Raw genomic sequence first — 13,515 nt, forward strand, 5'->3', positions numbered from 1 at the left:
GTTCACGCTTCTCATCAATTGAGTCCAGGGATTCCATCAATAGCTAGCTGTTAGAGTCTTGGTCATATGTCAATCTATGGTGCGAGGGTGGATCTAACTCGACAGGAAACATAGCTTCATACCCATACGCCAAGGAAAATGGGGTATGACCTGTTGCTGTTCGGTGGGAAGTTCTGTACAACCAAAGAACTTTAGGCAACTGCTCTGGCCATGCTTCCTTAGCTTCTTCAAGTCTTTTCTTCAGGGTATCCTTCAGCGTTTTGTTAACTGCTTCGAATTGCCCATTCGCTTGGGGATGAGCGACTGAAGAAAAGCTTTTGATAATATCATGTCATTTGCAGAAGTCCGCGAATAGATCACTGTCAAACTAGGTGCCGTTATCCAAGACTATCTTCCTTGGTAATCCATAGCGACAAATGATGTTCTTGACTATGAAGTCAAGCACTTTCTTGGTCGTTATGGTTGCGAGTGGCTCAGCCTCGGCCCATTTGGTGAAGTAGTCGACGTCAACCACTACATACTTTACTCCACCTTTTCCTGTAGGCAAAGATCTGATTAGATCTATTCCCCAAACCGTGAAGGGCCATGGACTCTGCATCTGCTTTAACTCGTTGGGAGCTGCTCGTGGGATTTTAGAAAATCTCTGACACTTGTCACATCTCCGCACGAACTCCATTGAGTCTTCATTCATGGTTGGGCAGAAATAGCCCTGCCTTAGGATCTTTTTTGACAGACTTTGCCCCCCAACGTGGTCCCCGCAAAAACCTTCGTGCACCTCTTTCATCAACTCTTTGGCTTTCTCCTTTGTAATACATCTGAGGAGTGGCATGGAGTATCCCCTTCGGTACAGGATTCCATCGACTAGGATATACCTAGCAGCTTGACGCTGAAGGGTCCTGGCTTTGTTTCTGTCTGTCGGTAGTACGCCGCTTGACAGATACTCTACATATGGTGCCATCCATGTATCTGCCATCTGGATGACCAGAGTGGTTTCTGTTGCTTGGATGCTTGGTGCCGATAGGCGCTCGACTGGCACTATGTTTAGAGTATCAGCATCCTTTACACTTGCCAACTTTCCCAAAGCGTCCACGTTGGAATTTTGATCGCGAGGTACTTGCTGGAGAGTGTATCTATCGAACTGGGCTAACAGATCCTTTGCTTTGTTTAGATAGGCGACCATCTTCAAACCTCGCACCTGGTACTCTCCCAAGACTTGATTCACACCAATTGTAAATCGCTATAGATGTCAAGCACTTTTATGTTCATATCCTTGGCTAACCGCAATCCAGCGAGTAGTGCTTCATATTCGGCCTCATTGTTAGAAGCAGTGAAGTCAAATCTGATTACACAGTGAAATCGATGCCCTTCCGGCGTTATCAATATCACTCCCGCTCTTGCGTGGGATTTGTTGGATGAACCTTCTGTAAACAATTTCCACGAGGGTGCTTGGATTTGACACTCAGGCTCGCTGGGCTCTTCAGTCTGCTCGCCACCCGCGAGCTATGTGAATTCGACGATGAAGTCAGCCAAGGCTTGTCCTTTTATCGCTGATCGCGGCAAGTAAGATATGTCGAACTGCCCTAGTTCGACTACCCACTTTAGTAATCTTCATGCAGCCTCTGGCTTTTGTAGGACTTGTCGAAGAGGCTGGTCGGTTAAGACCGTAATTGGATGGGCTTGGAAGTAAGGCCGCAGCTTCCTAGAGGCCAAAACCAAACAATAGGCTAACCTTTCAATGGGGGGATACCTCAACTCTACTCCGATCAGCCTTTTCCTTACATAATAGACAACATTCTGCACACCTTCTTCTTCTCTTACTAGAATAGCACTAGCAGCGTAATCCGTGATTGCCAGGTAAATGAACAAAGTCTCTTTATCGACTAGCTTTGACAGGGTGGGTGGTTGCGCCATATGCGTTTTTAGTGCTTAAAAGGCCTATTCGCACTCATCTGTCCATTCAAATTTCTTATTGCCTCTGAGTAGATTGAAAAATGGGACGCACTTGTCTATTGATTTCGAAATGAATCTACTGAGAGCAACAATCCTCCAAGTCAGGCTTTGGACATCCTTAATCTTTACTGGCGACTTCATCTCGATCAGGGATTTTATTTTCTCGAGATTAGCTTCAATTCCTCTTGAGTTAACTATAAATCCCAAGAACTTACCTGATCCTACTCCGAAGGAGAATTTAAGGGGATTTAACTTCATCCTATATTTATTCAGAACGTTGAAGCATTCCTGCAAATCCCTTACATGCCATTATGCTTTCTTCGACTTAACCAGCATGTCGTCGATGTAAACCTCCATGTTTGTGCCGATCAGCTCCTTAAACATGTGGTTGACAAGTCTCTGGTAAGTCGCGCCAGCGTTTTTCAAACCAAAGGGCATCACCTTATAATAGTAGAGCCCTGTATCAGTTCGAAAGCTAGTGTGATCCTCATCAGGGGGATGCATACTGATTTGATTATACCCGGAGTATGCATCCATGAATGAGAGGATCTCATGCCCTGCAGTGGCATCGACCAACTGGTCGATCCTCGGGAGTGGGAAACAATCTTTGGGGCAGGCTTTATTTAGGTCTGTAAAATACATGCACGTACGACACTTGCCATTCGGCTTGGGCACTAGTATGGGATTAGAGACCCACGATGGATAAAACGCCACCCTGATGAACCCATTCTCCTTCAGCTTCTCGACTTCCTCCTTCAAGGCCTTTAATCTGTCTTTGTTGAGCAGCCTTCTTTTTTGTTGCACTGGTGGAAAGCTTTTGTCGATGTTCAAGACATGGCTGATGATTGCAGGATCTATCCTGACCATGTCTTTGTCCGACCAGGCAAAGACATCCTGGTTCCTCCTTAAGAACTCCACTGGTGCTTGTTTTGTTGTTGTCTCTAAGTTTTTACCGACTTTCACAACTCTGGTCGGATTTTCCTCATCGAGTTGGACCTCTTCAAGGTCCTCGATGGGTCCCACTTCTTCTTCAAAATCCCCAAAGCGAGGATCTAAGTCTCTATCCTCACTTTGGGCAACGCCCTATTTGGTGAGATTATCACTTGAGTGGGCTTGAACATCAGTTGCCATTTGCAACTCCTTTCCAGTGGCATCTCTCGATACACCCTTCTTTGCCTTGGTGATCGAGGCGTTGTAGCACTCCCTCGCTTCCCTCTGGTTTCCCAACACGCATCCTACCCCTGCGCCCGTTGGGAATTTCATTGCGAGGTGCCATATCGAAGTGACGGCTCGCAGGTCGACCAGAATTGGTCTCCCTATCATAACGTTGTACGCTGAAGGACAATCAGCTACTATAAAAGTAGTGAGTAATGTCCTGTTAGCATGTGTAGTGCCTGCTATGACTGGGAGTCTAATCGTCCCTACTGGGGCGAGCTCTTCTCCGGAAAAACCATAAATGGTTTGGTTGCATGGCTCCAGGTCTTTCACAGAAAACTTTATCCTTTCCAGCGAGGACTTGTATAGGATGTTGACCGAACTTCCTGTATCGACCAACACCCTTTTCACCATCATGTTTGCGATCTATACGTCCACGACCAGCGGATCGGAGTGTGGGAATCGCACGTGCCGGGCGTCGTCGTCAGAGAAGGTGATCATTTCCTCCTCTGTTCGAGCCTTTTTTGGTGCTCGATCCTCAACACTCATCATCTCGATGTCCTGGTCGTGGCGTAGGGTTCGAGCATATCGTTCCCTCACTTTCCCACTATCTCCTGCAAGATGTAGACCTCCGCAGATGGTGAGTAGGGTACCTGCCACGGGAGTTGGCTGTAAAGGTGGCGAGCATTGGCGTGTAGGCGTCGACTCGTTGCCACCTTGAGCCTCTCGCTGAGAACCTCCCGTGGCTCGTACATATCTTCTTAAATGTCCCTGTCTTATCAGGAACTCAATTTCGTCCTTCAGTTGGTTACACTCATTAGTGTCGTGCCCGTAGTCGTTATGAAAATGACAGAACTTTGTTGAATCTCTCTTGGAGATATCTTTCCTTATTGGTGCGGGTCGTTTGTAGGGCACGCTCGAGCTGGTCACCTGATAGACCTCGGCTCAGCTTTCAACAAGGGCAGTGTAATTGGTGAATCTCGGTTCATACCGATTACCTTCGGGGCGCTTACTCTCGGAGGTCGAGGGTTCGTTGCTCGCCCGCTTTCCACCATTCTTACCATTGCCATTCCCGTTGCCTTTGCCGTTGCCATTGGGCTTCGACCCGTTGGCGGCTTTGGCGGGTTCTTCCTTGGGCCTCTTGTCTTTTGCTGGCGATTTCCCTTCATTGGCAATCACGTCCTCGAGCTTGATGTACCGATCAGCTCGATCTAAAAACTCTTGGGTACTTTTAACCCCATGCTTTCTGAGGCTACTCCAGAGGGGAGAATGGTGCCTAACCCCAGCAGTTAGGGCCATCATCTTGCCCTCATCGCCCACAGTCTTGGCTCCAGCTGCAGCTCGCATGAAGCGTTGAACGTATTCCTTCAAGGGCTCTCCCTCTTTCTGGAGTATCTCGACCAGTTGGTTCGCCTCAGTGGGATGCACACGACCCACATAGAACTGTCCGTAAAACTCCTTCACGAACATCTCCCAGGATACTATACTTGCAGGAAGGAACTTAAAGAACCACTCCTGGGCGGCATCAGCAAGTGTTGCTGGGAAGATCCTGCAGCGAGCATCTTCAGAGACTTTCTGAATGTCCATTTGTATCTCAAACTTGTTGACATGAGATACTGGGTCTCCATACCCGTCGAAATTCGGCAGTGTTGGCATCTTGAACTTACTGGGGCTTTCTGCCACAGCAATCCTCTGTAAGAAAGGGGTGCCTCTCCTCCGATCGTACTCAATGTGTGATGTTAGCCCCCCGACCAGCTGCTGTACAGCCTGGTTCAGGGCATCGATTTGAGCCTGAACAGCTTCTGGGATTGCTGGGGCCTCTGGTGCTGGGGGAATGTACTCATCGTGCCTTTCTCGACGGTCATTGAGTACATCCCTCAAATCATCGTCTCTTCTCCGCTGCTCGCTGGCTCCGAGCCGACTAAAGATGTTATTCTGCCTGGGCTGCCACCCAGCATTATGACCTGCTGGTCGGTCTTCTATAGGTGGGGGGCTCCTGCCTCCACCTCTCTCTTCGTTCCTCCGACTAGCATTTCCTCTACCTGAGTTGGCTTCATTGTAGCCGTGGCCATCTCTGAACCGTGGCTGGCTATGGTGCGACCGACTATTCCCTCTGTTGCCTCCTTGGGCTGGCATTTCCCGAGTGTTAGGGGGAGGCCTGCGCTGGTCGGTGGGTCCCCGTGCATTGTCATGCCGTGGGGGGCCCCTGACAGCAGATCCCGTCTCTGAGTTCCTCCTGTTGGAAGAAGGACGCTGCCCCTGCTCGGTGGATGCGGCTCTTCACCCCCTGGGCGTCTAGGGCTATTGCCCGGCCCTATTCTGCCTCGGGCGCAGGGGATTGCCTCGACCAGCCTGAGACGGAGGTTGCATCTCAGGATCCCTAGGTGGGACATCATCATGAGGCATAGGTGGCTGCTCCGACCTCTGAGGGCTTATTGGTTGGAGCGGAGGACTAGGATTGGGGCCCCTTTGAGGTGGCCCATTTGGAGGCTGATTTGGCTGGGAGGCTGGCGCAGCTTGATTCCTAGCCAACTGGATGGCTGCTTCAAGGGCTGCCATGACATCCCTCTGTCGACGATCCTTCTCCGCCTGCCACTCGCTTAGCTCCTGGTGCTGGCGCTCTATATCCCTTTGCTGGGACGCCATTATCTCAGCAACACTCTCTTGATTGGCCAACTCATCTTGCAACACCCCCAGTTTTGCCTTCAGGGACTCAGAGTCCAACTCCTCCTTATCAAACTCCAAATGAGGTTCGTCTTCAGCCACATTTGGGGGAGGAGGTTGGGATGGTGCAGCGGCAGCTTGTCCAGTCTTCTTGGTAGTTTTCGCGATTAGATTCTTTGTCAAACTCTCAATGAAAGCACCAGAATGTTGACCCTCGTTTCGATCAACGACACAGAGTCAGATGAACGACAGGAAAATAGTACAAAGCTTGAGAAAACAATCTAATGGAAAGTAAAGAACACAAGGAATTATAGTGGTTCGACCCCACTGATTGGTAATGACCTACGTCCACTTGATACTATTATTAATATTGGCTTCAAAGGTGTGATCAAAGAACTAGGGTACCTGAGTTTCACAGACCTTAGAAGGAGAAAACAATACAAACGATGGATAATAGTAATGTAATTCGGAAAAAGATCCAAAAGATCCCCCTTGAGCTATTTCTTGTATATTTATAGGCTCAAGGAGGGTTACATGAGTCAATTAGTCATATCTTTCCTTAATAAACGAATATTCAAGTTATAATGAAGAGATATTCTCGGATATCATTACAACTGTATAGATTTATTCATAAATATACGAAGTATACGACCAGGCTGGTCGTATATAAAACTTGAACTTCGCATATGGAAATATCTCTGGTCGATAGGCGAGCAGCATCTCTGCCACGTGTCGAAAATTCTTGCCACGTCATCAACAACTATTTTTTGGATAAACAGTCTGAGCTAAACTTGCTAAATGAGTCATTTGGCCATAACACATGCAACTAAATGTGATTAACCGTTTAGGGTTAAAATTTTTGGTCAAAAGGAATAGTTATTTCGTTAAAATGTTAAGTTGTACATGAGATCTCATAATAAAATCTTACAAAGTTGTTTACAGTTCCAAAAGGATAATTACAACTCAAAAGTTACAATCAGCCGACCTAAGCAACAAAAATAGGGTTTAACCCTAGTCCCTCTGAGAAACCTCGGCCGTGGTGGTCGAGCAGCCGCATATGTACTCGTCGCCACTGAAGCTCTCCAACTCATGGCTGGTCCAGCTTCCCATTCCCCTTACCTGCACCACATAGCACCCATGAGCCAAGGCTCAACAAGAAAACTTAAGCATGCTCATAAGAAGTCAATAACACGTTACCAAATCATAATAAGCATGCCTAGCAGTAATAACCCTACTCATGCATGCATACCATTCATATAAATGACTACAACGTCATATGGGGCCAGCTGCCCTAATTAAATGATTAATGAATCAAACTAGGGCTCGTTGCCCAAAATACATGATTAATGAATCATACTGGGGGCCCCGCCCTAGGATATGGGACTAATAAGTCACCCTGGGGCCCATTGCCCTATCCTCTGTATAACTAGCCTTGGAGTTGGCCCAGTGTACTTGGCGCTTAATTTTCCATGACTATTGGGTCGGACAAGCGTATGATGCGCTCCTGATAAGGCCTAACCATATCGACCAGCGCTTAGCGCACTATTTCCGCCCTTGACTCATAAGTCAATGCTTTCGACCAGCGCTCAATGCGCTATTGCCGTTCTTGACTTATAAGTCAAGTATTTTCAATCAGACAATGCAGACAAGCATATATCATATAACAAATATCTAGATACAGAGCATTCATCACGCTTTATCAACAATCACATGCATAATCATAATCATGCGCAATCTCAGGGGCCCAAGCCTTAATTAAGTCTATATTCAACATTCAAGCCAAGCCCTAATCATGTACATCATGTATTGGGTGTATTTTTCTTACCTTAGGTCCGAGTGTAATATATAATAAGAACGACCCTCGAGCATGATCATGATTCCGAGCCCCTAGCGATAACCTAGTCACAACCAAGTATAGAATCCCGTCAATAACGAGTAAATAAAGGCTTCTGGACTGAGTCCCAGCCTCCGGGACGTCGAATTCTACTAAACCAGTAAGTAGGGTCGATCTTGAGCTCTTAGGTTTTAGTTCTCGCACTCAAAACCTCCTTTACCCAAAAACCCCTATTTGCACCGCGGTGCCCACAATTAGGGTTGTGATGCTCCATAATTAGAGATGCGGCTCTTACAAGCAGAGAGGCCAGCCCCAAAATTCTCAGGACACAGGCTGCGATGCAGCCTAGAAGGCGCCACGGCGCTACCCTGCTTTAGGAAACCGCCCAGAATCCTGAGTTCATGAGGGTCGCGGCGTCCAAGAATAGGGCCGCGACACGACCTTGCAAAACCAGCTTCCTCTGATCCAATTCCTCCCAAAACTCACCTCAAAACCGTACCAAATCCACAATTCAATCTCAAAACATCCCTAGAACACCCCAGGCAACAAAACCCACTTTTCAAATGGATCAAAACCCCACCAAACCATAAAATCCAAATCAAGACTTAAGAAACTTAAGGAAACAAAAACTCAGAAACTTAAAGCTTAAATTACCTCTGATTAAGTCGTTTTCCAGCTAAATCCTCAGGTTATCACACTTCTAATCTTTCCTAGAATCCTTATGACTCTAACCTTGCTTGAATCCGAGCTCTAAAACTCGAGTTTCCTTCGAAAACGCTAACAAGCGTCATGTGAGAGAACGGGAAAGAGAACGAGAGTGTTGAACGTGTTTTCTATTTCTGTCAGGTTACTTAGAGCTCAAGTAACCTTAAGCAAATCCCAAGGCTCGGGGTAACCAAAAATGTCCCCGAGGGTAAAATAGTCAAAATCCCCAGAACTTCCTCATAATATCACTAACTTTGAATATATCCTCGAATATTCATTCCACTTACCCAATATTGCGATAATGTACTAATTACCCAAAATACCCCTTGTCTCACCCTGAGTTAAGTATTGGTCCCGTTGTGACTTTCTCGCTAACTTGCTGCCTAGGATCGCCTCGTGCCGAGTAACCTAAATAAACCCACATAATAATGTGGTTTCACACATATATCACACATATACTAAATATACCTGTAACAGACCAAGTTACGAAAATTGTCATTCTGATAAGAAATGAGTCCATATGCATATTTAATACACCTAACACATGTATGTTAAGTCATATTAAAATATAACTCACATAATCATACAATAATACACATAAACACACAATTTTCCATAGTTTGCTATCGTGACCCCCTAATCAAAGCCCTAAACCTTATTAGTTAATTTTGGTAGTTACACTAACTTTGCTAATAAGCCATGTGATATATTCTTATACTTTATTATAACTCAATAGTTTCTTATTATGTTTGAAAGTAACGTAAATGTTGCAACAAATAAAAACATGTAAAAATATCTTAAACAACAATACAATACAATATAACCTAAAAATGAAAACATAGTTTTAAAGGAGACTAATCAAAATATATATGAGATAATGCTTTTTTTAAGTGAAGTTTAAGGTAGTTTTTTTAAACTTAGAAAACTGGAAAAATTTTTAAAGCAAGATTTTATTATTATTATTTTCAATTCTGATTGTGATTATTTTGAATTTTGGTATATGGTGTTGATGTAGTACCCATATTTGTGTAAATAATTCGGTTTGATGTATTTTTGTAAATACTTTATATTCTAGCTATATATATGTAAATGTGAAATACCCAAGATTTTATTTATGTGTTCTTGCTATTTAGTTTTATTATAGGATGGGGTTATGAATTTTTTTCAATTAATAAATTTCATGGTGACAAAAAAAAAAAAGCTGTAAAGAAAGCACAAGCGACGAAACCCACCTATTTACCGTGGAGTCCCTGCCTAAACAGAGAGAAGGCTAGACGAGGGAGAGGGAGAGGGAGATCATGGAGAAAGAGCGCCTTTTGAGCATGGGATTCTCGGAGGAATTGGCGGCGCAGGCCTTGTCTGCCACCGGCGGTGCTTCCCCAACCAGAGCCGTTGAATGGATTCTAAGTCACAAACCCATCCCCTCCGACGATTCCCCTTCTCCTTCTCCTCCTCCGTTTCAACCCAAGCTCCACCGCTTCTTCAACTCCAAACCGGACACTAATCCTTCTTCCACACCCATCCAAGAAGACATCGTTCCTCTCTCCAAGCGTTCCAAACCCACTTTCGCCCACGACACCATCACCACCACCACCACCATCACCGCCACTCCTCACCAGCCCCTCTACGACCGAATGCGGCCTCGCACCCTCGACGACGTCGTCGGCCAAGACCACCTCCTCGCCCCCAACTCCCTCCTCCGTTCCGCCCTCCACCGCCACCGTCTCCCTTCCCTTCTCCTTTGGGGCCCACCCGGCACCGGCAAGACCTCCATCGCCAAAGCCATTCTAAACTCATTCCCCAACCCTTCCTCCTTCTCCTCCACCTACCGATTCGTCTCCCTCTCTGCCGTCACGTGTGGCGTCAAGGACGTCCGTGACGCCGTTGATGAAGCCAGAAGATCAAAGACAAAGAATAAGAGAACGGTGCTCTTCGTCGACGAGGTTCACCGCTTCAACAAGGCCCAGCAGGACTCTTTCTTGCCCATAATCGAAGACGGAAGCGTTGTCTTCATTGGCGCCACCACGGAGAACCCTTCTTTCCATATCATCACGCCTCTTCTCTCACGTTGCACGACCCTTGTACTCCATGCCTTGGATCCTAATAATCTGGCCCAACTCCTTAGGCGGGCGGCCGACGATTCTCGAATTGGGCTCATTGCCAGCATTGGGATGAGGCCTGTCCAGGTAGAAGACGACGTAATTCACTTCATTTCAGCTAATTGCGACGGCGATGCCCGCGTGGCCCTCAACGCCTTGGAGATCTCTGCCATCACTGCAGCCGCTCGAGCCGCACTGCAATTAGGTTCGGCCGGCGCTGTCCATTTGGGTTTGGAGGACGCCAAGGAGGCCTTGCAGTGCAAGCACTTGGCCTACGATAAAGAAGGAGATGAGCACTACAATCTGATTAGCGCGCTGCACAAGTCCATGAGAGGGAACGACGCCAATGCGGCTGTGTATTGGCTGGCCAGAATGTTGGAAGGAGGTGAGCAACCACTCTACATTGCTCGCAGACTGGTGAGGTTCGCCAGTGAAGATGTTGGGTTGGCTGACCCTTCTGCTTTAAACCAGGCCGTTGCTTGCTATCAAGCTTGTCACTTTCTGGGAATGCCAGAGTGTGATGTTGTACTTGCTCAGTGCGTGGCTTACTTAGCTATGGCTCCAAAATCGATTGCCGTCTATCGAGCGATAGGGGCGGCGAGAAAGGCAGTGAAGGAATCGGTTGGACAGAACGAGGGAGTGCCTCTTCATCTGAGGAATGCACCGACGAAGTTAATGAAGGAGATTGGTTATGGCAAAGGCTACATTTACACTCCTGATGATCCCACTTCTGTTCAAAGCTTTTTGCCATCTTCACTTGAGGGACACAAGTTTCTCGCTTGGCCTACTAGTGCGAACAGATGAAACATTTATGGAGTTTTCCATTTTGGGGTATGTATACTTGTGCCAGATTTGTTGATAAGAATCGGCACTTTTTTGGTTTTTCAGTTACCCATCCCCTGCAATTTTTTTTGGATGTGATTGTTGTCTAGGAGATGTTAGGAAAATGGATGATGCAGGGATTTCTATAACATAGAGTTGATTTACGAATTTCATATTTAGAAATTTGATCACAAGTGCCATTTTCGATGTTTTGTGAATCTTTTACAGTCTTTAATTTTCTTTTGTTTGTATTCCTTCTAAATCAATATAGGGAAATTAATGTTCATAAACTTTTTGTTTTTCTTTCATAATGTTTATGTGATATTTTATTTTCTGTCGAATCATTGTCATGACTTATGTATAGACTGCAACTATCTGAAACTGTGATTGTTTTACCTTTTAAGTTTTAATGGAAATGTTGGTATAAATCTTTTGTTTGTGTATTGAAATTGGTGATAGAAATGTTCAAAACAATTGATATTTTGAAGATTTGGAATATTCAAGTCAATTTTGCAAGAACATTACATGGCCTTGTCAGCAATTTTCTGTTTTTCATTTGAAAAATAAAGATGCAAGTGGGATTTAAACGATCTCATATATAATTATGCTAAACTACTTACCCCTGATGTTGCTTCGTCTGTTATATAATCCGTGTCAAATTGTGAGGATTAACTAATAGAGATGGCGATGATTGTGGTCAGACGGGGTAGAATTATTGTTAAAGTGCAGAGTACGACATTTTAAGAGTTATTCTTTGTGTGGAAATCTTACTTTAACAGCCAAAACTGATATACATTCAAGAATATCCAATTGATATGGCAGTTGTAAATTTATCAAGACTCATTGTGATAATATTGTCTAAATATTTCAGTATGTATGGCCACTACTATTAAAAAATAAATGGTAGCAGTTTGGGCCTCACAGTTTCTAAATTGTAGCAATTAGGTTCAGTTGGCCAACGTGATTGACCTATGCGGCTAGGGGTGAGCATCGGTCGGTTTGTGCGGTTTTTTCACAAAAAAAAATCCAGAATTCGGTTTTCGGTTCGGATTGGTGCAATTCGAAAACCGACCGAACCAAACCAGTTTAAAAAAAAAACCGACCGTTTTGGACCGCGGTTTGGTCAGTTAAACTGACCAAACCGAATTGATTATTTTTTTTTATTTTTTATTTTTTTTGAAAGTTTTAGTTAAAAAATTAAAAATTTTGTATTGTTAGATTCCATTTTTGTATGTTTTTAAAACATAAATATATAGAACATAATTACATTTATAAGTGCCTTAAGTTTTTTTTTTTATTAAAAAATTTAATTTTTAATAATTAATAATTATATTATATTATTATTTTATTGTGTTCGGTCGGTTCACCCAAAATTTCCAAACCGACCGAACAGTGGCGGTTTGCACCATCGGCGATTTTTTCGGTTTTCGGTTTAAACGGTTTTGGTTTTTTCGGTGTTCGGTAGGTCGGTGTACACGGTTTTTTCGGTTTTTCGGATTTTATGCTCAGCCCTATATGTGGCTGTTCCAAGGAGTTTTTTTTTTTCTTAGTTCTTTTCAGCCAATTCAAGGTGGTGCCAAGATTGCACATGGTAAAGTTGGCACTAACAACGTAGAAGTAAAGGTCGACAATGGTGAGGGGTGCTTACTTTTGAAGCTAAAATGTTTGCTAGGACTTGGGAACACTCTGGGTGCACTTATCGCTCATAAGCTTCTTAAGTGAGAAAATAGTCATGGCTTCGACTCTTGTCTTCCACTAAGCCTCTTCTTTAATCTTATAGAGCTTCTTCTTCTTACGCCTAAGATGAGCAGGAGAGCTAGTTAGAGTGGACCCTATCTGCAAGAAGAAATAAAAGTGAACGATAGTTTATTTTCAATCCTAAAATACCAATATGAAATTCAAAATTCACCAACTCATTAAACATTATAATACTTTGAAATTAATCTCAAGTGAACTAGGGAAGTTTAAGAAACCAGAGACATAAAAGGCGGTTGCAGCATAGATTCTATATGTCTACCACCACATCTTCATCTTTAAGAAGAGCATATATGAAAATACTCTTACCTCACCAGCATTCGTACAACTTTGTAATACTCGAAACGAAAACTATGTCTCACTCTCACCTGTAATGTTGTCTTTTTTATGTTTAGATAAAGTAATAATAATACAAATACAATACATTACAAGTTTAATTGGATTACAGATACCTCTGGAGGTTCTGCAGCATCAGAAGTGAATTAGTAGTTCTTGAAATGGTTTTTTTCAGCTGCAGCACACATTATTTAC

The 13,515-nt window shown here is 44.4% G+C and overlaps 1 protein-coding gene across 1 annotated transcript; it reads left to right on the top strand.

Annotated features, from left to right (window-relative positions):
• Positions 1-9,483: 9,483 nt before the first annotated feature.
• Positions 9,484-11,436, top strand: LOC133818761 (uncharacterized). The gene has a single exon (XM_062251797.1). The coding sequence runs from the start codon at positions 9,607-9,609 to the stop codon at positions 11,209-11,211; it is 1,605 nt and encodes a 534-aa protein (XP_062107781.1). The 5' UTR covers positions 9,484-9,606; the 3' UTR covers positions 11,212-11,436.
• The last annotated feature ends 2,079 nt before the right edge of the window (positions 11,437-13,515 follow it).

Source organism: Humulus lupulus, chromosome 2 (assembly GCF_963169125.1).
Source record: "Humulus lupulus chromosome 2, drHumLupu1.1, whole genome shotgun sequence".
NCBI lineage: Eukaryota > Viridiplantae > Streptophyta > Magnoliopsida > Rosales > Cannabaceae > Humulus > Humulus lupulus.